The sequence below is a fragment of the Atta colombica genome, unplaced genomic scaffold (genome assembly GCF_001594045.1).
Source record: "Atta colombica isolate Treedump-2 unplaced genomic scaffold, Acol1.0 scaffold275, whole genome shotgun sequence".
NCBI classification, from domain to species: domain Eukaryota; kingdom Metazoa; phylum Arthropoda; class Insecta; order Hymenoptera; family Formicidae; genus Atta; species Atta colombica.
This window is the reverse complement of record NW_017259376.1, coordinates 704,550-729,881: the sequence shown is the minus strand read 5'-3', so window position 1 is coordinate 729,881 and position 25,332 is coordinate 704,550. Positions and strand designations below refer to the sequence as shown.

Here is a 25,332-nt window from a genome sequence, read left to right as displayed (position 1 = left end):
CCATAATGATAAATAATAATAATGCTGTTATTCAACAAAGTTATTATAAATTATAAAAAAATATATTTCTTATACAATTTATATTTCTATTTCACTTTCTCTCTTCTATTATGATATTTTCTCCAAAGAAAAAACAATACAAAAGAAATAATGTAACATCAAAATGTAAGGAAAAAGAAATTTCTGATGAATTCTTATGAAAGAAATGTATCTGTAAATTTACACTTTCTTTCTTCAAAGATAATTTTGTTTAATTGTTTAAGAAATTATGTTAAAGAGCGTATCAATAGTAGATAATTACAGATTACAGGCTACACGTGTCGAGGACAAAGACGAACTCGCGTAATCTAACGACAGCTGCGAATAACGAGACCTACTTTAAGCCGACGATTTTAAATTACAGTCGCGCTTAACGCGTGCGGCGTAACGAGGGCTTCGTCCCGGTTATGCACAACGTGATTTCGATTCCTATGTATATCTCGATATTATAATTCATTTATTATCACGAGGCGAAAATGATAGCCACTAGACACACGGCATGGAAAGTTACGACCGGATATTCGCTTTTCTGATTGATTCCAAATAATAAAACGTTTCCGATGGACATAAACGCGAGGCGATGCCATAAAGGTGATTCATTCCAATTTCCCATCTATCTTGGATATTTTCTCTTTTACATTAAATTAATTATTCATAGTAAATATCGTCACAAGAAAACATTTAGGATAAAGCGGAGTAATTTGAGTGGATTAACAGAAATTTTCAAATTGAAGGATTGAGGTCACATAATGCATTCGATCAAGCATACACTGTTGGTGTGTTCTTTATGTTTAATTTTAATGAATACAACTATACAACCTCAATTTTTCATACGATTCGAAAATTTCTGTTAATCCACTCTGTTAACCTATTCAAATTATCCTGCTTTATCCTGTACTCTTATATTATTTCCAGATGTACATGGACCGATGGAAACGTTCGTTTTGCCACCCGGTATGTACTTGAGACCGGAGGATGCTGGGAATCTCTACACGACCTTGTCGGCCAATCCCAACGTGTTCTTCCAAAGGGCTGCCCATCCCGGAATGATGTACTGAGAGGGCGAATCTTATCGTAGATGACAAGACTCATATATGTCGTGTCTTAAGATTAAATCACGCACAAGCGCGCGATTGTTGATCTCTCGTTATTGTAAATAATCGTCGTTATCAGAATCTTAGTGAACGATTCTACTTCTATAGTACTTCTTTGTAACTTGGACGATCATCACGGGAGTGTTATCCCGCCAGAGACGCATACGCGATCAATTGCAGATCGCTGCGAGCAATAGATGAACCTGCGTGCTGCGAATCATCCGATGCGAGACTCGAACTGGATGTGTACGTGCTTCCAGAAGAACGCAATAAATGTTACGACACATTCTTTTTTTGTAATACGAGAACATCATTTTCCACTCACTTTCGATGCCTGCGGTTGAATCTCTTTGATAAGATAATCCAATCTCTTTGAGAACATTCGCACCAATCATCCTGTTAATTAATTGAGAAATAAAACTCGTTATAAATAGTACTTTATAAATAGTACTTTTTGCGAGCGTTAGAATTTTAGACTTTCCAAGGAAAATCGACTCTTCGAGGACGACTTTGGCCAAACTTCGACTAACTTAAACGGTGATTAATTCAACCAACAAATTTCCATTTCTATCAATCATAAATTAATTGTAATCTCGATTTAATTTCTGTCTGCAATCTGAATTTTTTGTCCAGACCAAGTTTTTTTACTATTTAAAAAAAAAATTCGAGATTATACTTTTCAACAACTCTATTACATTATCAAATATCTTTTAACTCCAATATTAAACTTTTTATTTAATAAAAATTGAAATTGGACAAAATTAAGGGTGAAATTTGAGAATAAAATTTCACTTGTGCCAAGAAAGATTGTATATGGAAAATTAATTTATTCATTATCTTTTTCTAATGTTTAAAACTAGAAAAAGTAAGTTAAATCAAGTAATTTATCTACAATTAGTAGAAATAAACAAAAATTATAATATTTTCTTCTACGAATCGAGCGACAAAAAATTAATAACTCTATACACAAAAACAGATATTAATTAAGTTAATATTAAAATATTATATTTATCGTACGACAAATTTCTCAAGTATTAATTGGAAAGAAGAAAGATCCTTCTCGAATTTCTCTTCCTTATCCAAATCAATTAATAGACTTGAAAAATGTAATACCTATTTTTATCAATGTATGTAAATTAACTTCAAATTCAGTTCTTACTCTTCGTCTTTCTTTTTCAGTTCTAAGAATTAAAAAAAGATGAAGCATAAGTTGAACCGAGGTTAATCTTATTGGTGGAATCGAAATTAAGTGAAACCGAGATGAAAGTTAATCTTATATTGGGGCCTTCTGTACTTGACAAGTTAATCGCCAATTGAATTCGAAGTCTGGCTACTTTCCAGTAACAGACACAGATGACACAGTGTAACAAAGTAGTAATCAATCATTACATCTTTATTTTTTGTTGTCGATGTTGAACATAGATGAAATGATCACTAACTAATTAAGGTTCATTTATAGTTACCGTAAAGCGTAAATAAACTGTTAACTTATGCCATAAGTTATAATAAAAAAATTGGCTATTTACAATCAAAGTGAGAAGAATAATCAACTTCATTCTCCTCACATTCAACTATGATTGGTAAATTTCTTATAAATTGATCAATTTCTTATAAATATAATTTCTCACACTGTGTCTCTTACTGGAAAGCACCGTTTGATTGATGAAGAATCATCCTAGATTGGATTATTATTAATTGACACGATGCTAACCGGATTTCCTATCTCTTCGTGGCAAGGAGGTCAGAGATCGCGTTGACGAAAGAAAATCGTAAACTACGTATAAGACCAACTGTATATTCGATCGCGATCGGTCAAGGTAGCGCGTGTAGCTGCAGCTGCAGTCGTATAATGACAGATGTCACGTGAACAACGATCATAGTGGGGAAAAATAGTGTAAGGAAGGGGGGTGAGGAGGGGAGGGGGGCTATGTTCCCTCTGCACTTGTCAACAATATGGCTCCGTAAACGACGCACTCGTATCGAATCGCATGACCAGATGTTGCTCGAGACAGCGTACGCAACGAACGCGACGAGCCTCGCTGGTGGTGCGACGGTATCCTCGCGGCCGACATAATCGCTGGTAGAAAGTACAAAGAATAAGAACGCGATGCGCGCGAGTTCCTAACCTGGCGATGACCTGGCGATCTCCAGCGTTGTGCGGAGTTACCGCGACGTGAATTCATTTCTATCTACGTGAATTACATAAATTCCTCATAAAATTCCCTTCTCTCCTATGTCATCGAGAACTTCCGAAATGGCATGTCCAGAGGAACGACTGAGGTAAGGAGTAACTAGATCTGTTACATGTTTCTGCTACCATAGATTATATCTCGCAGAGACACAATTTATTAATAATGTTCCTTTTAACGCCTTATAGAATTTACTTCGTCACATACAATGTGGCTACGAAGTTCCCGGATCCCAGAGAGGATCTTCATCAACTTCTGGGTATTACACCTTGCGACAAATCAAAGTTGATGTGGCCGGATTTATATTTCATCGGGTATGTCCAGAACATGGATCTCTCTGAATCAGATTCAATGATAAAGTGTGTGTTCTTTCAGTTTACAGGAAGTTAAATCACAACCACAAAATTTAATATTAGATTATATACTATTTGAGGATCCATGGACTAAAGCCTTTAGGTAAGTCTGATGATACAACTCTTATATCAGGAATATAATTATTCACTATGTATATTTAAGATATGAAAATTATGCTCTGACTTGTTTGCAGAGATGTGTTGAAGAAGTATGATTATGTAAAAGTACGTTCGCAACGATTGCAGGGTCTTGTTTTGAATGTTTTTTGCCTAAGGAAACACTTGACACACTTAAGATTGATAGAAACTCAATATACTAAGACAGGTTTTGGTGGCATATGGGTAAGAAGACAGTATAAGGCCAATATTACATGCATCTGTTTTTTGTTGTACGACAAATTTTTTAAGCCTGTTGAGTGACTATAAGACAAAGAGATCCTTTCTGTCTTACAGCCATTAATCCGTTTGAAAAATTCGTATGATAAAAAAGTTGTATGATAAAAAATGGATGCATGCATATAATAATTGCTGTTCTACTAATAATCTGTTTATCTTGCTTGTTTTTAGGGAAATAAAGGTGCAGTGAGCATAAGAATGAATACCTATGGAGTCAGCATTTGCGTAGTGAACACACATTTGACTCCTCATGATCATTTGCTAGCTGATAGAATATCAGATTATAATACCATCGTGACAGATCACACTTTCACTGCTCCGTTTACATCGAGAATATTATATCATGAGTATGAATATTTTTATATTGAAATAGGATTGTATCATTTAAACAAAGTTAACTACATCCTCAGTAGTAATACGTATCTTCTATTAGCTATATATTTTGGATTGGTGACTTAAATTTTCGGCTCAACGGAGAGGAATTAACTGCCACTGATATAGATTTATTGGTGAAAAAGAAGCAATTGAAGGAACTTCTTGAAAGAGATCAGTTGATGATGGTAATGAAGGAGCAACAAGCTTTTGCTGAACTGAATGAAAGTAACATTACATTCCCGCCTACCTACAAATACGAATTTGAGTCTCAAGAATTTGATCTCAAGTAAATTATACTGATTAAATACAAGAAAAATTTATAAATATTTCGATATGTTTTATATAATGCTATTTTGATATGTTTATGATTATTTCTCATGTAGGCGTAGACCATCTTGGACCGATAGGATTTTATACAAAGTAAATGCAGCAGATATATATGACGATATAGAAATTCACACTGAGCAGCATACTTACAAGAGCCATCCTGATTACAGTGTCTCAGATCATAAACCTGTAACTGGAGAATTTGATATCGTGGTAAAAATATAACCTTGCTATACATTTCTGTTTATTGCTAAATGTGAATGATAAAATCTTTTTTTAGGTCAGACCTAATGTAGAAGAAAATATTGTGGAATTCCAAGACTGTATCGTGGAGGAAAATTTTATCTCTTACAAACTACAAAGAGATTTTATCCCAAGCAATGGGGACTGGATAGGTCTCTTTCCTAACGAATTCTCCAGTCTAGATGATTACATCATTTACGAATACGTTAGTCGCGGTAAGTTTCTTATTCTTACACAACCTGCTGTTATTTTATGTTATTGTTGCTATTTATGTTAGTATTGCTATTCATTCTTCTAATAATTATCTAATATCCAGGTAAACCAATATCAGTTTCTGACGAACCTCACGCGAACACGGAACGAATATCGTACAATGATTCGGCGCTTCGTCTGTCAGAAATGTACTGTTTGGTGTATGTAGCTCAACGAGGCTATCTTATGGAAGTTTTAGGAGTGAGTCCGGAATTTTCGGGTCCTCATAGATCAGTCGAACAGTCTACATAAATTTTATAGCAAAGAATAAATTTACTTAAAAAAAATTCACTTAAAAAGAGCTTACGCATGATCGGTAATTGTATTGTCAAGAGATTAAATACCAAGCTTTATGCAATTTTCTAGATAGACGGAAATATTTTATTTAATTATTATTATAATTTTTAATTCTTATTATAATTTTTTTTTTTAATGTTTTAAGGGTGAAATAGGTTCACTACTCTAAGTTGTGTGAGTAGAAAAATTAAATGAATCAAGAAATATGGCCTTTAATCAAAGGGTGCTTTTGGTATGGTATAGTAAGTTTACAAATTAAATACATCACGAAACGATGTTTCGTATAGAAGTTAGTTGTTACTTTTGGTACCTGGTTTTTGGCGCTCTCAGGGTGCGTCGCGGCGTATTTAATCGTCCGCTTTAGAGCTTTCAGTGAGTGCACCGTCACGTTTTTTCTGCACGTAAGATCTTTCGCGATTCATTAACTTGTTGTTAGAGGTAGGCTATACCTATAGGTATATAATTATTTTTTTCTGCCTCTTGAGCGTTAATGGATTACATGGTACGCGTGTGCTAATGATATGCGTGCGCTCACGTTGTATATCATGACTATTTTCTTAGCATAATTTAGCAAATTTAATTGTGGCAAGGTATGTTCGCACTATACAAATTCACGCATTGTTTGTTATATATAGTGCGCTGTGAGAACAAATTAAACGAACAAATGTACACTATTTCAAAGGAAACGCAAGAATAAAGGATATTAATGTTTGTTATTTATTTTGACTGATTTGCCTCGTCGTTCTATTCTATGCACAATTTCTTTAATAAATTATAATGTCTAGTACGACAATAAATAATGTGCTAGCTACCATACGGAACAACAATATGATTCGATAACAATATTATGCAAAACTTGTTTTTCACCCCCAATTCCTTTCTCTCCGAATATACTGCGATACGCAACGTATTGATGTATTTTCGATGAATTTATAATTGATGTATAAACACATTTTGCCGTATTCTATTCAATATTCTATTATACTATGTTGCACTTTTGTTTAATTTATTTGTAATGTATTAACATAACGTGTTATACCGGATTCATGATAGAAAAATTGTGCTTCGCACAATAATATTATTGTCGCATTATTGTTTCGTTCAACAATAAACAATATAATGTATAAGTACACAAGGTATGGTAACATTATTGATGTGAACATCGACTTGCGGCGTGAATTGAAGAACTACAAGTATATTATCGTTAACTACCATGATTAATAATGCGATGTATAATCATTTAATCGCACTTAATGAAACATCAATTTAGGAATACAGCCGGTTCTCACACATTTAATTGCACAGATTACATTCTTATCATTTGAGATCCTTGAGCGAGGTCTATCCATTGTTTGTTTCCATAGATGTATAATTAGCGCAATAATATCGCAATATGTACTATATTTTGCGGAGGTGGAAAACGAATAATGCGCTTTACGTAATATATTACCTTGCAGAAAAAGATTTTCACATAACGTCGCAAAATACTTGTAATTCAACACGTGCAAAGTCACGTCGTATGTTTCCTTTGTTTCCTATGCATTTTACTCGAAATTAAAACGCCTCGACATGCGCATTAATATTTACAATTAGATTATTGCAAAAAAAAGACTAGAACCTATTACTTATAAAAATTCAATTAAATATTTATAAATAATCTCCTTTAGGCGAAAGTTCCTTGGAATTCGCAGGCTAGTTAACTTGAGTGAGTTTTTCGAGTGATTTGCAATGAAATCACACCAATAAGATATTTTATATCTCTTCATGAGCGTCACCGTTCGAGAAGGTCGCTCCGTTTTGCTATTGCACACAGCGAAATTAAAATAACTTTCATCTCATTGACGTGAGACCGTGTATCTCGGCTCTTACCTTTTGTCGGTCCATTGGTTTATCGGTTTATCGATCGCATTAAGTTTACAGTCGATATCACTTCAGCCTGCATTAAATGCATTATCTTATCACGTTTAGAAAAAGATTATTCTTTTTCTAAGAATTATACGATCTCTCTGGGATATCGCCGTTTATTACGGGTAATAGCGCCAGATCCATGCTTCCGACATTTAATTCCGTGGTGTTCATTCCTCGTATTTTCTGTATTCTATGCCAAACGAAGTCTCTGATAGGCCTTCTCAGAACGAACAGACCGAAGACGAGGACACCCTGAAGTGCGTTCACCAAATCGAACGCCGTCCAATCGAAAGGATCACCGCCAACTCCCCAAGAAATTAATTCCATCATCCAATTGAGACCCATCAAAAAGAAGAGTACAAGGCAAACGATGAAGACCCGCTTAAGTCTGCGGAAGAGTCTTTGATCCTCCCGATCGGAATGGTGATTCCTCGCCAAGCGTCTCAGCGCGAGCACTTGCTGATACCGGTTGATCTTGATGGCAGTGATTATGAAGAGGATCATGTTCACTAACAGAAGAATACCGACTGGTACATAGAAATACGGCAGGGCCTCCGCATCGGCTATAAAAAGAGTAACAATTAATACTTCCATTTCTTTTGATAGTGAATGGAGATAATAAGCAAAACGACAGATATTAAAAACAAAACATTTGATAATTTTATATTATAAAATATAGGAATTGTTAGGATCATAATGATTAGATTGAATCGTATTTATTTTATCTAACTATGGGAAAATATATTTAACTTTCCGTCTTCAATTTAGGTTTTTTTTGGCACAAGAAATTTCTCCGAAATAAAGAATTGAATCCGATTTCTTTATTGCTAAGTTATACATATTTCTATTTTTTTCTTCATTTTTACTAAAATTTCAATTTTTATTAAATGAAAGTCTTAACTTTAAGTTAAGAATCTATTTGGTAATGTAATAGAAAAAGTAACTCTTTAAAAGTAACTCTGAATTTTTCCACATGTTTTGAAAGTCTAAAACTGTAAAAAAAATTCGGGCTAGACAAAAAAGACTCAGATTGTAAATGGAGGGAATAAAAATAGAATTGCAGACGGAGGATACCAAAGAAGTTTCTTAGGTATGCGTATTCGATGGCAATGAGATGTAATTACAAGTCCTATAAATGGATCGAGAAACTTACATTTGAACCAGCAGCTCTCGCTACCAAAAGCGGGCTTAACGTAGGTCATAGGTATTGTAGGACTGAGATCCATTAACATCGAGACGAGAATGAGGCCCGCTGGAAAGCCCCACGCCCATATCGAGTAATAGAAGAACAGCATTTTAGGCTGGATTCTCCTATATGAGCGCTGATTCACATGGTGATGTACCAATGCCCATGTTTCGATGCACATCACGTTCAACCAGAAGAAACAGGCCACGAACGAGAATTGGATGACGAATGCTGAAAACAACGCTGATCACAATCAATCTGCTTGTCATTCGTGTGTCGTCATACTTCCTAAAGCGAACCTCCTGTTCTACACGACATCGCCGAAATTATATCACTCACTCATTGTCAGTAAAAGTAACAGTCCAAAGTCCAATATTCGAAATGTACAAGCTTGAAGAGTATCAGTTACAACTTATTGTCTATCTTCAAATTTCTATAACGATATTTTTGTAACAACAACTCGATTGAGAAGTTAAATTCAATTAAACGTTCAGATAGTGTAATTTAAAAAAAATATTATTTGAGTTGAACATTTTTCATCGATTTTTCTGACTTATTATTTAAAAAAAAATTGAAAATTTTTATTTTTGATCATAAATCATAATTTTCTAACATTGTACACTATACGTATATTATATGTATTTTTATTTAATAGTATCATGATTAAATGCGTTTCTCATTGATAATTAATTATCTTACCTATACTAACGCAGGCTTGAGGCGATAATTGTCCACTTGCGAGTTGCGTAATGGCCAAAGTGGTAAAGGCCAGCGCCAAGCAGCCACAATAAAGGCAAAGGGCTTTTCCGTGGACATCTCTCAATCTTGGCGTTATTGTGTATGCCACAATAGTAAGTATCAGAAAAGGAACCGAGATCAGGAGCCCGCAGGCATAAATAATGACTCGTGCATCCGTGGTCGGTGGTGGAACATCTACAATCGTTGCGTTTACATTAAAAGACTTAAGTGCGAGGAGACGTAAAAGAAATTACATTTCAATAAATTGTCAAGTTGTTTTCTGTGATGGTAAATACGAACTTTTTTACTTATACAAACTTTAAATAAATAATTCATTGTACGAACAAGTAACAATTATTTTCTTGGTTTGAAACATTCAGAGGATTCACAGAAACATTCAGAAGGATTATCAATGAAGCATTGATGAATATCTTTATACGAAATATATAGAGGTAGTGACAGCTAAAAGATAATAGAAGAATGGAAAGATTGTCTGTCTGATTTCAGTTCCTTTGAAAAACAATCTTATCAAAATTCTTCTATTTTTATCTAAGTATATCACTTATTTATAACATATGAAAATATTTAATCTTCATTGATAATTCTGAATTTCTTTGTAAATTTTCTGAATGTTTCAAGAAAATAATTATTAAATATTAAAAATTACAAACCTTGAAAACAGACAAATGTTCGAAGTCCCAGCGAAGGCACAGTCTCCATGCAATAGTTCTTACCGGGCATCAACATAATCGGTACATGATCGAGTCGCGGCGCGAAAATGGAACCATTCATCAATAAATAATACTCATCATCATTGCTTTCCTCCGGTTGTAGCATGTACCTGAAAATTGCTTCGTCAAATACGTGCAAACTTGAAGCGCCGACTTAAGAAAGGTGCTTGAGTGGAGTATTTCAAAGTAAATGGAGGTTTAATTTGAATACTCGCACCAGGATACACACATCGTGACAGACGATCTTTCCGAGAAACACGTTTCTATAATCAATCGCTCATGAGAAACAAGTTTTGCTGAGAAAAATCATTCCTATCTAATTACAAAAATTGCAATAATACTGAATTTTACGATAAAAAAGAACAGAATAAAGCATTTTATTTATCACAAGACACTGAATGTCGTTGTTTCTCAATGCATCTGTGTATCTAGTTAGGTGCTTAACATTTAAAGAAAAAAATTGATGAATAAAGTTATTTGAAATCTAAACTATGTTACAAAATTTACTAGCCAATTATTCAATACAAAATAATATTAACAAAATAATATGCAAAAATTATATCAAGGCGTTTGGAAAAAATCGTGCCGATTATTAAAAAAATGCAAAAGTAACTTTCTTTATATTTTTATTTTGTCTATTTTTATTCGGCTTTTATTCTGCATTTTTTTGCTATTTTATATTTGAAGATTCCATCTTCTTGAATTCTCTTATATTTCTCGGCAAAAAATAAATGTTTTTAAGATCCCGAATCCCCTCTGATGCTCTCATAAATCAATTTAGATTTGCAATCTTCATTGTTTATGCAAATATAATTCATGAGTGATTACATTTTATTCGTTCATTTATTCGATATGTCTTTATGAATAAATCATATACACTTATCGGCTAAAACGTTGCAACACTTTTTTTTAATTGGTTTCGGAACTTAGTCTTGCTCGTTGAGCAGATTAAAGATAAATGATTAGATTCATAAGTAAGAACCAAATTGATATACAGGATGTCCGGTAAGCAGGCTGTATTCCGAAAAAAGTATTGCAATCTTTTAGCTGATGGATATACAAACTACATACAATAACGCGGCGATATCACTGTCATACTACATATCCGGCGAAATTAAATGTTCCTTTATGATTTCATCTCCGCCGATTTATCACACGATATCATTTTTTTTATTAGAAAAGGGAAAAAATATTAACGCCGCACGTTATCTATCTCATGCAGGCAATGAGTGCATGAGTGGATTCTATAAGCTTGTGAATTACTTTCAATAAGATATACACAATTGTTTGATATATCATAAGTATTTGAAGAATACAATGTCGAGAGTGCAGTTATCACTACATATATATATATATATATATACAGAGTGTTCCTAATTTGCGAATCGAAATATTACAGCAAAAAGGTTATCGAAAAAAATAATTTGCTAAAATTATTTGTCGTTTTTTTCCGAACAGTAGTTTTTGAGATATAAAGATTAAAAACTGGCTAATTATGAATTATAATTAAACGGTCTATTCCGCATCAGTCGTGTAATGTTAATGATTGTGTTAATGATTGTGAACACGCGCTCATTAGATAAAAAATTATGTGTGTGATGTTCGGGGAATACCGTGTACATACATTTTAATAATATTGATAATGTAGTATAAATTAGTAATTTAGTAGCGATATAATATTCCGATAAGTTATATTTATCTTATTAATTATCTTTATCATCAGCATCAACTAACTTGCTATAATATTACACGCAATACACGATATTATGCGAACATTATACACAATCTATTATCTAATGCTTATGAGCGCACGAAGTGCGCGACTCATGGATAGACTACTTAGTCTATAATTAGCCAGTGTTTCACCAGTATATCTCAAAAACTGCTCGAAACGATAAACAAATACTTTCATAACTTATTTTTTTCAAAAATTTCCTTGCTGTAATATAATTTTAATTCACATTTCGGATATCCTGTATATAATATCAATTGCAATTTTTCTTGATTAAAGATATAAGTAAATTCATCTTATGATTTCCAACATATTTAACTTGCAATTATGTAAAGTCTGATTAATGTTCGTTAGATTTTCTAAATTTCACAATCTACGAGTAAGGCTAGTCGACATTTCATTATAATACGAAAACAGTCTTATCTTATTATTACTTATATATTAAAATATGGCGTTCCGATTTATTGATAAGGATATTGATAGTACAAACTCATTTTATATAATGAATTATATATTATATAATGAATAGACATTCGAATTCTCATGCAATATTTTTTTAGAAAGATTGGAAAGTAACATCAAAATAGAAATTTGCCTTATTAAAAAAGCATTTAAAAAATATTTATTTGTATACATTGTGCATATTTACATATTTGTACAAATTTGCATATTTTATGTATGTCTGCAAAAAATATTTGCATAAAAATCCGATGTTTAGTAATGAATGACTTTCGGTAAAACGGTTTGTAACGACTTTCTCAACAGCTGATTCGATCGTTCCAATTTTTGCGGATTTTTTTTTGTGTTCCCATATACATACCTCTGATTGCAGGGATTTCCCACGAGAGCGGTGAATGTCTCATATTTATCACCGGGCACCAGCGCGCCGGTACGATTGAAGTCGCTGAAGAGAGGCGAAAAATACGTCGACGAGTCATTCGAAGGAGCACAAACGGTATTCCCGTGCGTATCTTTTATGAGGACTTCGTCTATGGAGCAACATTTTCCCACTAACGGTAAATGCTTGTATTCCTCCGGCATTGTGGTTTCATTTTGCTAAAACAAAATATTGAAAACAAAAATATTGAATATATTTTGTGTATGTTGTTGGAACGACACTGTCGATATATCTCGACGTTCCAAAATTCTCGGAAAACGCAGCTTGAGACGTGTCATAAATATAAATAATTATGTGATTAATGACCGAACTTGTTGGCGTTGTGATTTGTCACTTATGGAAAATGACTCCATATCTTTTAAGACAGATTTGAAATCGGGCAAAAAAGTTTCGGATTTTCTTCGGAACTTCTGCGAAACAATCTCTATGTATTATATACATGAGCGTAGATCGTTGTAACAATAAATAAGTAATATTGCAATTTGTAAATTAATAAATTAACCGTAGAATTTATTTCCAAGAATTTATAGTTTTTACGTCAATTCACAAGAGTTGTCGAGATTTGCATCTTCCAAGACTCGTTCGCATATCTTCTTTTAGATACTTTGTTTTTCTCAACTTCTCGATTTCTTATGCAACCTCGCAATTCAGAAGAGATCAGGTATTTGCGTAAGAATTTTTACAACCAAGATTATCTGGAGAATATCAAGAAACTGGTCATCAATATCGGCTACTTGATCTTAATTTAACTCCGCGAGAGATGCGAAATACGTGAAGCTCAGACAAACAAATACAAAACCTAAGTTTAGTATATCATAAATGTCGGTGTAGTATTATATATACTTACCAATGGGATAGAATATATGATGGGTATCGCGTCACTGGTGCACGCAATTGGTGTTAATAAATACACGAAAAAGACATAGATACAAATGAGTCCCATCCTGGACAGTAGTTGCATCTTATCAAAGTCTATCGAGTGTCGATTATCGAGAATGTACTCGAAATTTATATCGTATCAATCTTTAAATCAATGCTCGTCAAGCACTTTGCATTGAGCATAATCGAACTTTGAATTTATCAGTTACTGGACTTTGAAAATGGAAATGATAATTCGACCTTGCTCCGGATGCACCTATAATTACGATGTGCAGTATTTGTCGCGGCGACATTTAAGCGAGACAAGCTTCTTCCGCTCCTCTTTCGTCATTCGATATCATATTAGATCGCGCATTTATCTTGTCACACCCTGGTTGCACTCGCCGATAAGTCTTCCATGTAACGCGGGAGTTATTTACTTGATGATCAATGCCGGTTTTAATTGAGGATTTCAGTCAGCTTTTTCTCTATTTCTCTCTTGTCTCTTCTTAGTTTGTTTAGCCAGTTTTGCGAAGTTAATCAGATAAATCCAAGAAAAGCTCTTAAGAATTATTGAATTGATACTAGCGATGTATTATATCGGTTGTTTCTCCGATAATAGATTTCACCTATTATATCATTATCTTGCACTCTCACCATCGCACCGATTTTTTCAATGATGTCTTCGCACGAATGCACGTATCATTAATCATTCGATGTCCGTGAAAGCATTAAGTCATCCGGAAATTCCTACCAGATCCTATAGTCCGAAACACCTACGGCGTCAACAGTGAAAATAAGGAAAGTTTTTTAATTCCTCGATTGATCAATTATGTGCAAATGCAACTTTGTACCATAAAAGTATTTGCGCATAATGCGATTGATCAAATGAATTAAAAAACTCGCCTATGTTTTATATATATATACATTTAGGCTCTAACAACACAGACCTCCAAACGTTTTTAGGACATCCATATCCAGACAGCACAGAAATATTTGTGATAAATATTTATTATTATTTATTTTTTGAAATGTTATATAAACATTTTATACACATTTTATATAAAGCTTTATTCGATATTATTAAAAGATTGACTTAATACTTAATGTAATATTTATGATAAATATAAATAAATATTCGTGATAAGTACAATACTTTTTACTTGAATTATAATATCTTATTAAGTATTTTCATGACTTTTATTACAAAATTTATAATAAATATTTCTAAATTAAATATTTTTAAATTTACAATAATATTTATAATAAATGTTTATGATCTATGCAATCTAAAACCAATCTAAGATCCTAAACTATAAATATTTACAAAATATTTAAAATAAGTCTTATAAATATTTATAAATACAATATTTTATAAATATTGTGTGCTGTCTGAGTATGTCCTTTGAACATCCTAAAGACACCCCAGGGTGTAACCCAAATAAAGTGTTATTAAGAGGATAATGTCTGTTGCATTTCATTGTGAGGTAACGTGACTCATTTGAAATTTATATCATGATATCAAGATTTTTAAAGAAACGATCTCGAGAAACGAGATTCTCGCTCAAATGCTCAGCCGAACAAAATTAATCTCATTGACATGACGAAGACGTCACTTTCGAGAATTAAGAATGTCGTATCAAAATGACAAGCAACCGACGAATGGTCATTAACCTGTAATTCCCGCTATTATATATTTTACTATTGAAGAGAATCGTAAAGAATAAGAAGCGAACCTTATGGTCCTATTCTGTAACTTTGAGCGACTCTAACGATATCATTAAATTGTCGTTACGCAGCTTTTTTACTGTATATGAAATCTGCGCAATGACAATGTAACGATATTGTTGCAGCTAAGAGTTACAGAATAGGGACCTTAATGTACGCACCTGTAGTAATTCCCACTTATTAATTCTTTATCTAAAACTTTTGTATATTATTTCCCCTCTTATTCCGACCCGATCTTCGAAATTGACTCTATATATACATATAGAAAAAGTAAACTTACGTGGACTGTATCGGAAATCCGTAGATCCTCGTTATGGTACAGTGCACGATCAGTTGTCTTTTGTGAATTAGTGAATTATTGAACACCGAATACAATAGTTAATTGATTATGAAGAATCTATGCACGCACATGCACACACATATACACATGCTCGCTTGTATTTAATCGATCAATCTTTAAAAAGTACCATTTTCCTCAGTCGAAATGTGATAAAAAAATCTCGGCACTTGATATCGATTTTTCCACAAGATCTCTCACTTATCCAACCTTTCCTTCCTTGTGTATTCCCTCAAGATTATTTTCGTTTTCACATTGAGCGAGATTCTTTCGATAGGTACAATAATCAGAGACCGACAACGTGCCTGATCGGCAAGATCTACGCGAAACGTGGTTCACGCAGATCAAAGTCTGAGAACTGACTGGCCGGACACCTCGAGTCGCTGGTGCCTTTATCGAGGAAGGCAGAGAAAGAGAAAGAGTGATGCACGCACTCCGACGAACGTGCCGATGGCTAAGCTCATACGTATATACGTGATATATACGAAAAGTATTTCGCGGGGAGAGGGAGGAGGGCGTTATCGATCGTTGAAGACAGATATTTGTTCAATCTGGTCAATTCGTTAAATAATGGCGTAACCCGCCATTCTAAGAAAGGCTCATCACTTGGGTGATTGAGGGTGACTCTTTGATCAAAAACTCTTAATAAATTCAATCACTATTTACTTATCAAATAATATCGACATTAATATATAATAAATAATTTATCAGCATATAATTTGTTAGAATAATTACAAGAGGAAATCAGATAAAAAAAAGGAATCCTTTTATCGAAGCGGATTCTTAATGTTTAATAATGTAATATTCATATAGATTTACAAATATATTTTTCATTTTTCATAAATTGCGCCGATTCGATTTGTTGAACTTGAAATGCAGTTATTAAATAAAGCTAAATATAACATCACAAGTTACAATGATATTTAATTTAATAATGACGCTAATAAGCCTGTTAAAACATAGTGAAAAACTTATAACAAAAAATCTAAGTAATTTATTAGAATTATTAATTTTTGTGTAGCACAAAAAATAAAAGATTTTTTTTTTTTTAGAAATAGATAAAATCAAGAATATAATGAAGTATACAGAAATTGCACAATTGCAGCAATTGCAGGTAAGCAATTCTACCGGTTGAATCAATTGGAATTTAGTCAAAGTTATCTCTTTAAGAAGAGACTTAACTAATTTTATCTCTCAGAGCTATCGTGCAATGTTCGCAAATAAATTCGTATGTCGTAAATTTTATTTGCTATAAATCATAATTAATCTGCTTACATTAAATACGTAGATTCTCGTTGCATCTGAAATATAAATACACATTAATGTTTACAGAAAGAGTCACGTGTGACTTACATGAGTCATACACGTGCATCTCGCATTCATTAAAAGTTTTTTCAATGAAAAATAGCAAGGAATGCTTAAAGGGATGTCTCATTAACATTGTAAAATTGTTTGTTCTTCTTAAGTTAAGACGAACGCAAATCATCTGTTTCCTGTTGGAAAATCTCGACTTATCATTGGAAAATCTGATGCAACGTATACATTTTTTTTAAGATAACGCCAGTACTCGAGTAATATAACGACAAAGTTGCATTACACCATTACTGAGATTAAGAACGTAAATATATAGACAAAAAATTTTAGGAATTTTATACGCACCTAGCAATGCAATCGTTTCATTCTGTAGCAAAAATAAAGTATTTTTCGCTCGACTATTTTTATTTCATTTTTGATAAAAAGGAAACTACAGGTATTATCTGGTAGACATTCGAGCTATCTTATAGGAAATCACGTCAAGGAAATTCTCTGAAAGCGACGTAATCGCTGGCACATCGCCACGTCATTTGCCGGTTCGAGCCTCCACTGAACTTATTAACATTTCACAAGTAATTCAACTTGTGCGCTTTTTCGAAGATCTTAATCAATCAAGTCTTCGTTCTCGCGGGGTGCGTCTGTCCCACATGTTTTAGCTTTATGTACGAAACAAAGCGGGGTGCAACAAAGACGGAGTACAAACGAAGACTGAATTGGGCCTTCGCAAGGGTATTATAGCAAGCCATAGAATTAGACTGTCTCTATTTCGGTCGATAGGATGCAAACAACTCACGTCTATTCCGAATGTTCTTCAAAGAGTCACTATTATTACTGTATTGTATCATAAACATTGTTTAAATTCAACGCTTTATGCTTTTTTCTGTCATTGCGTTGAAGTGACAGGACAAGATAAAGAAATAAGTTCTTTCAGAACTACCGGATGAGAAAACAAGTATCTAAAAATTATTTGCGTTACGTAAAAACATAACTTTCTGTGAACAGAGCAGTTTTTTTGTTAAAAAAGGAAAAACAACATTGATGTATAATCATTATCAAGATACAATCTGATATTATTAATAATATGAGATGTAGATTCAAAATGCACGGTTTGCGTTACCGTGTCTGTTTCTCAACGAAAGAGTTTTGCTCTGAATTCGGAGGAAAACTCTTTTAAGACAAGAGTTGTTTACAGGATCCAAATTCGAACAGACAGATTCATCGTTTGTGAAATGAATTTGACTTTCACGTGGGTGACTTCTTTATTTTACTTTAGCCGACATAAACCCAGGTTACAGTCCAAAGTTTCAGAATATAGAGATAAGCCACGACGCCGTGACGTCATGTAGATTGTAACTTTAAATTTAATAATCGTATCAGATCTGTGCTATTCTGAATATGGTATCAGGAAGTTTTATATATAGACGAATATGTCATTATGACAATTGATAAAGTCTCAGATCCCGGGATCCTAGGCTATAAATATAACGCTTGACGTAGAATGTACAATCTCTTTCTCACGATGTGAGCGTAAGCTCGTCCGGCAAAATGAAAGAGATGAAAGAGGGAGAACCCAATGACGTGCTCAGAAAAAGAGGAAGAGAGAGATGCGTAGGTGCGTAACTACAAAATCTATTGTGACGCCCAAAGCATCCTATACACATGATGGAAGTGTCTAGCAGACGTCACATTAAAAACTTCTATTACACTAATTAATTCTCGAAAGAGGCTTTCTGTATATAGGAAAAAAGTAATGTGGTATTCGATTTGAGTCTGATTCAAATAAATCGTTGCAACAACAATAACAATAGTAAATTACTTCTTTTGAAATTTCCAGAAGATTTCTTTATTAATGATATCTCTTTTTACGCTAAAATAAGCTTATATGAATCTTCTATCGAGAAAAGAAAGATAATGAAATGAGAATCTTATTTAAAAAAAGAGAAAAACATCGGTTATTTTGGATTAAGATTTTAGAAGAGGAGTTTCATGTGTAACAATGTAAATAAAAATTTGATAACGGATTCAATTTGCAACTAATTCGATTTCGAGAGAATATCTCTTTCTTCTTAAAAATTTTATGAATCTTCTCTGAGGAATAAAAAGGAAGCAAAATAAAAAGGAAGCAAAAGACTGGGAAGATTTATATAAGCAAAGCGGACGAAGTTAATGTTCGCATGGAGAGCTCAATGCCTCTCTCTGTCTAATATTCGCTTCAAGCTCGCCTCGCGAACTATACTGCTCTCTGTTAAGATATCCCACAGACTCTGAAGTTCACAAACGGTCGGTAACACAGCACATTTACGTGGCACTTAGAATTAATGAGTTTTTCATTAACAAATTTTATCATAAGAATCATGACCGTAAATGACGATGAATCATCGCGAAAGCTTTTCGCTCTGAGAGAACGATGTTTTTTAAGTGCTGAAAATTTCGAGAAAGATGTTCAAGTACCTGATAGAAGGGACTCGTTGAACAACAATCTCGTAAAATATTGAACTTTCAATAAAACTTTTAATATACGTAAAAAACCGCCCCGGAATTATTTATGTCGTAAATATACGTCGCGTTCGCAATAACCCAAGTTTTTCTTGCAAGGCTCGCCAAGTCACACATACATGCATGTCACACACGCAGAGGGTTCTAGTTCTCGACGAATGAAATCTCTCTTCGGAAACTTCGAAACATAAAACTTCATGCCTTTCCTTCATATATGCATTTCGCATGAATTATTAAAGCGTCAGAGTCAGCAGGTTGTCCGAATTTGTATATTTGTGCATAAGTATACTTCGCTTGGTTTACATTACCAATATCTTTACATTACCAATACCTTTTTTCTTACTGTTTCGTTTCACTGTTTTTTTCGCATTTTCATTTTTGCCTAATAAATCAATTTGCAACCAACGCGCTCGTTCTTTGATCTTGTCGATAACCGATGTCTACGGTATGCAAATAATTATCTAAATCACCCGATACGTAGAAATAATTTGCATACATGATAAAATTAAATGTCAGAGTCGTAAGAACTAAACGGATCCACGCGTTTCCGCGAACGTTTATCGCCATCATTTTCTCTACGGCTTATCTTTCAAAGATCAATTTCTAAAGATGATGATGATGATAATAATAATTTAATACTTATCCACGATCAATAAGCGTAAAGACTATTTTAACGAAATGATCTCTCTCTTTTTTTTCTTCAGATAGACTGCGCGGGAAATTCTTCTATCGTGGAATATTCGATTCGGTGTACCATTCATGCGATCACACAATCGCAAGGTTTCAAGAACCGGATTCAAGGCAATGCGGGCTTCTTTTCGAGCCGAAGGGCCGAAACGCGACGTCACGCGCGAAATTGTCGCGAGTCTCGCGTGCATCCACGGTCAGTGACGTCGGTTCCTCTGCTCGAGCACTCATCGTGCGCTTCTCGACGACCGCGCATCAACATGATCCACTTGACCTTGGTGAAGTTATTTCTCTTCGTCTTTTCTTTAAATGCGCAAATAAACACATCAGAAGCTGTTATCAGTCTCGAAACTCAAAATAAGCTCTGATTACGATAAATCAGAAATTATAAAAATACAAGAGGAGGTAATTAAGCAAAAATCATTCTAAATAGTAAAATGAAGTAATTTTTATACATCAAAAAAGAGATCCAACCAACATTACCTTTACGACTTTTTTTCTTAACATAAACCATCTTTCCCGAAAGTTAACAATTCTTTTTCGATAAAAGTCTAGTAATTAAATATTGATGATATTTATCGTTGTCTTGTATAACTCTTCTTTCTCATGTCTGAACTGCTTTTTCCGAAAAAGTCTAGTAATTCTTTATCGATAAGAGCTTTCCAGCAATTAAATAAATACAACCCAAGTATATTCTGGACAGCTTTCTTCCTTCTGTTACGAAATAACATTTCTCACAATCCCTTTATATGTACGAGATAATGCAATTAATTCCGAGTTTGCGTGCGTCGATTGCAGGTACGGAAATATGGCTTAATGCGGCCTCGTCAGGGACCGCCATGATCTTTCTCCCTCCTCTCCCTTCCCGTTCCACGCGCCCTTTTTAATAAAAATATTTTTCCCCTTCGGCCTCATATCGCGGCCCTTTCCCCTACTCGAGAGAACCCGACTTCATCCCTCTCTCTCATTCTCCCGTTCGGTCTCGCTCGATCGCTCGTATCGTGGTGTTGGGGTGAACACGATTCGGGATCTCCCTCACTGGAGGCACTTAGCGTGAAGGTATTTGTCTATCGAAAACTATACCCTCGTAGCTCTCGCGCCGAGGCTGAGAAGTCTGTCCCCTTTGTATACGCCCTTTTAGATTCCCTCGCGTTACGCACGAGAATTGTGCCGGTTACTCAGATTTGGAGTGTGCAATAGTTGGCGACACGTGTGCCCGATTTGCGGACACGATGGAGAGGTAGAGAGAAATCAACTCCGAATTTATCCGATCGCGCCTTTTCCCGTCAACATATTTATTGTATTATCGCGTTCGCAACACACAAATTGCCCCGCTAAAAACGCGTGACTGTAGGAATTTATATCGAAACATGAAGATAATTCACAAATGCTTCTTTGACGAAAATATCCGTGAAAGCCTTAAAGTAGTATAAGAATATTTATAAGAAGAAATAAAGAGGATGATAAACTTAATAAGTTACTTAATTTTCTCTCTTCGCTCAAACATATTATATTACGTTCAAAGGTTAAAAATACATACTCTCTCATTGTCGTATCTTATTATCGTATACGAACATCATTAATTATCAGTTAAAAGTATCCGTTTCTTCGGCGTTCGTAATAAATCAAACAAATTTATGTTATTTAAAAAGAAAAATAATATAGCAATGTAGACGCCGACGTGTTATCACCCAATTTAAATTTCATATATATTTCCGTGAAATTTTGAGTTGCAACGCGAGCAGAGTTTCCACCACAACGCGCGTTGCCCCCCGCAACCACTCTAGATATCTTCGATCCACACTGTATAGGCGTGTGCATACGCGCACGCATTATGCGTGTCGAGGGTTCGGAGCGGGTGGCTAACAGGGGAGCGGGAAGAGTGAGGGTGGATTTTGTTTCGCGGAATGCAACATGATGTCGTCGAGGCGATTAGAGACGATCGTAAAGCTTAACTTTTTTTCCAATGACCGACCTTCACCAATCAATCGAAGCTATTGTGGCCGATGTTACCTTCGGTACACTCTGTATACGCGTGCATATACACAGTGTAGAGGCGCTCTCCTTCCCTTTCTTCTTTCTTTCTCTTTCTAATTTTCTCTCTCTCTCTCTCTCTCTCTCTATCTCTCTATCTCCCGCTGGAACCTTATCTATCTCCGCCACTCTCTCTGTCCATCTCTCTTCCTCTCTTCGCGGTCGGTACTTCGCTCGCGAGCCGCTGCCTCGGGGCGAGGGATAAGCGCGTATCAGTGCCGTCACCATTTATAATCGTACCCTGTTTCAAAGTCCGGAATGTTGAAAACGATCTTTTTTTTTACAATTTTACTCTCCGTCATGTTTAATATAATGAAATTATAATGCATGTTTAATATCGCCGCACAGAGACATTTAGAATCGTAAATTTCTTATATAATTTGACGATAAAAATCTGTTTATTTAACAAGAAAGTTTCTCAAAAATTTTTGAAACATATCATTGGTTAAAACGATGTTGATACTCCTGCAAGATATTTTTAAAATATTAAAAGTATAATTATACCTATTACAAAATATTTGGTTTTCAATATATTGGGTTGTCTGGAAAGTTCGTGCCGCAAAAGATTTAAATTTAATAAATATATACTAAAATTTAAATCTTTTGCGTTTCAATTTTACTTCAAAATTTCCGCACGAACTATCCGGACAACCCAATATGTAAAATTCGAAGAATATTTCTATTTTATTAAATATTCTTATTTTCGTTTTTATTTCGGTTATTTTCGTCTTATTAAACCAACCTATGAATGGATTCAAATGTTCTACCACTTAAAAAAGTTAAAACACAATATTTACTGACAGGTACTGATAGGTACAATTATTCACTGAGAAAAGTGTTCAAAATCCGAAGTATCATTTTGAAAAGTGTACGACCGCCGTCTCTTCTCGAGTTATATGAAGCTCGAGCCGCACCTGCGTTACGATTCCGCGGAGCGGGGGCGGCGAGGACGACGGCGGTGGCGGCGGCTGCCGCGACCGCGGCGGCGTAGAGGAAGGCAACGAGGAGGCACCACCGCCAGGCCAGTAGCTCCCAGACAGTGACTCCGCGTGTAGCGTGTAATCGGTGGGTGACCTGCAACGCCCGCACCGTGTGTTATGTCATCAATGATGACAATCCCAGGACGCGGTGCTTCAAATTCGGCATGGATAAACGCGAGTGATCGATAAAGATAAAGTGGATGCATTTCGCCACCAACAAAACGTATTGCTCTTGCAAATCAAGCGTTTGCGAGGTACACCCCCGAAATTCGATTTCCGCGACTTTCCGAACGTCGCTCTGCACGGTTTATCTTCCCTCGTGGTATCTGCAGTCTCTCGCATTTCTCGAAGGGAACCCTCATTGCGAGTTACGCTAGACAGTATCTATATAGTTAAGCTATATCAGCGAGAGACTCGTTGGTCGCCTGATGGGTCGAACTCGGTGCTCAACAATTGCGAGTTTGTGCGAGTCGACGCGGCACGGTGACGAGCTTCGATGAGGATCGACTCCCGCGCTCGTGTCGCTCTTGCGTATTCCTATTCGGCGGCGCGACATCAACGGTGTCACGGTTCGATAGCCGGATGAACGCCGGCGACCCCGTCTGCTTTAGCGGCGTCGACGATGCGATCAAATCCAGGATCGGAAGTATAAGTATATGAACGAAAACGTCAACGGGCTCGTATATAACCACGACGAAACGATAACAACGAATTGTGGTAGTCGCAACGTCCGCGTGCGACAGGACGCGCATTTGGTCCCGGATCGGCGGCGGAAGCTTCGTTCCGGGTCGACAATGGCGCGGTGGCCTTGAGGATCGATCGCGCGGGAGCGAGTCGGGTGAACGGTCGGGGTTTCGGTCTGGCGCGATTGAATCCACGCGATCCACACGCCGCGCGATCGTTTCGCGCGCGCGCCTACCGGGTGTCTACGATGCGCGGAACGGTAATCGGACAAACGCGTCGTCATCATGTTGAAGAGACATGCCGTCGAGACGTGCGGAGACGCGAACGGAAGTATGTGAATTACGAGACTAAGTCATACACGTAGACAGATTGCATAGGCGCGCGTGGTAGGAAAATCGCATGTCGCATTACGCGGCCGTTGTAATCCGATAACGATCGTCGATTGTCGCCGAAATCATCAACGATCGATCTGTCGGCAGTTGGGTGACCGGAAGCGATCCTCGTCGGACGAGAGAGACAGAGTAATCACCGTTCGTTGAATGGAGTAATGAGCGGGGCCCCTGCGTGGGGCACAGTGCCCCGTCGTCAAAGACGCCACCATCATCACCATCATCATCATCATCAGAAACATCAGAAGCGCGTCCGGGACGACGAATCACGGAACGAAACGCTGGATGAACCCGAGGAGAAGCGACCGAAGGTCAATCCGATTTTCTTGTGGGCGTCGCAGCGTGAACAAAAGATCATTGAGGTGAGATGTGAAGACTACGATAAACGTAATCGCATCAAGCTCACCAAAACCGCGCAAGGATGGCGTTCAATACCGCGCACCACGTCCATGTACACGATTGCTTTAGCCGCCACCTGCAAGAAGACATCGAGCATAGCCGATACGTCGCCGGCCTCCTCGGTCTCGTCCAACGACGAGAAAGAGAACGGCAAACGATGTCTTCAAGAGTCGGCGAGCGCGACCGCGAGCTCTCTTCGATGCCATCCGCTAATATATTCGCCGAACGGCACGACGAACGGTTTGCTTACTGGCGAAGGCGTAGGCAAAAAGAAGCAAGGGTACGATGAAGAGACGAATCGTCGAGGATATTCTTCTCCCTTAAGAGTTCGCGACAAGGTTAATGATAGTGAGGATAGAGAAGTAAATAACGAAGAGGATAAGAATTGCGAGCAAAACAAGCCAAAGGATTGTCTACCCAATCTGAACAGTGAGGATAGTCAAGGCTGGATCAATCTGCAGAGATTGCAGATGAACAAGCTGTTTCAGCCGCGCGTCGTGCTGGAATTGTTGCAACTATCGCAACTTCCCGAGAGTGCGAATCAAAATGTCGTTCACCACGCGAAAAATAAGGACGCGACGACGAATGAGACGAAGCGGATAGAGCAAAGTAACGAGCAGAATGAGGAAAACGTGGAAGAAGAGGATAAAAAGAAAAGAGAACAAAAA

The 25,332-nt window shown here is 35.9% G+C and overlaps 4 protein-coding genes across 5 annotated transcripts in view; 3 read left to right on the top strand and 1 right to left on the bottom strand.

Annotated features, from left to right (window-relative positions):
- Positions 1-1,467, top strand: part of LOC108689711 — a 15,307-nt gene extending 13,840 nt beyond the window's left edge. The window contains exon 7 of the mRNA XM_018196607.1: positions 955-1,467. Within this exon, the coding sequence (XP_018052096.1) occupies positions 955-1,097 (143 nt within the window). The 3' untranslated portion in view covers positions 1,098-1,467. The remainder of the gene's footprint in view (positions 1-954) is intronic.
- Positions 1,468-3,044: 1,577 nt separating this feature from the next.
- On the top strand, positions 3,045-5,637 carry LOC108689749 (inositol polyphosphate 5-phosphatase K-like). The gene is made up of 9 exons (XM_018196680.1): positions 3,045-3,413; positions 3,511-3,636; positions 3,698-3,778; positions 3,870-4,017; positions 4,243-4,418; positions 4,505-4,732; positions 4,830-4,986; positions 5,054-5,231; positions 5,333-5,637. The coding sequence occupies exons 1-9, from the start codon at positions 3,367-3,369 to the stop codon at positions 5,518-5,520; spliced, it is 1,329 nt and encodes a 442-aa protein (XP_018052169.1). The 5' UTR covers positions 3,045-3,366; the 3' UTR covers positions 5,521-5,637.
- Positions 5,638-7,183: 1,546 nt separating this feature from the next.
- Positions 7,184-16,031, bottom strand: LOC108689748 (G-protein coupled receptor Mth2-like). 2 transcript variants are annotated; one of them, XM_018196678.1, is made up of 7 exons: positions 15,625-16,031; positions 13,606-14,392; positions 12,681-12,916; positions 10,069-10,238; positions 9,359-9,592; positions 8,627-8,890; positions 7,184-8,036 (listed from the first exon to the last, which is right to left on the bottom strand). In XM_018196678.1, the coding sequence occupies exons 2-7, from the start codon at positions 13,717-13,719 to the stop codon at positions 7,552-7,554; spliced, it is 1,503 nt and encodes a 500-aa protein (XP_018052167.1). In that variant the 5' UTR covers positions 13,720-14,392; positions 15,625-16,031; the 3' UTR covers positions 7,184-7,551. The 2 variants fall into 2 exon arrangements, with proteins under 2 accessions (XP_018052167.1, XP_018052168.1); XM_018196679.1 differs by lacking the exons at positions 13,606-14,392; positions 15,625-16,031 and adding an exon at positions 13,296-13,343.
- A 7,224-nt stretch (positions 16,032-23,255) lies between these two features.
- Positions 23,256-25,332, top strand: part of LOC108689696 — a 23,565-nt gene continuing 21,488 nt past the window's right edge. Inside the window, exon 1 of the mRNA XM_018196583.1 lies at positions 23,256-25,329. Coding sequence (XP_018052072.1) covers positions 24,424-25,329 — 906 coding nt within the window. The 5' untranslated portion in view covers positions 23,256-24,423. The remainder of the gene's footprint in view (positions 25,330-25,332) is intronic.

What these genes read in the sequence shown, in the direction of transcription:
- LOC108689748 (XM_018196678.1), bottom strand. Translation starts at nt 13,719, where the DNA reads ATGCAACTACTGTCCAGGATGGGACTCATTTGTATCTATGTCTTTTTC. An exon ending in TCATATATTCTATCCCATTG is followed by an intron (nt 12,917 to 13,605) that starts GTAAGTATATAT and finishes ATTTTGTTTTAG; the next exon opens with CAAAATGAAACCACAATGCC. An exon ending in CGAGAGCTGCTGGTTCAAAT is followed by an intron (nt 8,037 to 8,626) that starts GTAAGTTTCTCG and finishes CTCTTTTTATAG; the next exon opens with CCGATGCGGAGGCCCTGCCG.
- LOC108689749 (XM_018196680.1), top strand. Translation starts at nt 3,367, where the DNA reads ATGTCATCGAGAACTTCCGAAATGGCATGTCCAGAGGAACGACTGAG. An exon ending in CCATGGACTAAAGCCTTTAG is followed by an intron (nt 3,779 to 3,869) that starts GTAAGTCTGATG and finishes ACTTGTTTGCAG; the next exon opens with AGATGTGTTGAAGAAGTATG. An exon ending in TTACGAATACGTTAGTCGCG is followed by an intron (nt 5,232 to 5,332) that starts GTAAGTTTCTTA and finishes TCTAATATCCAG; the next exon opens with GTAAACCAATATCAGTTTCT.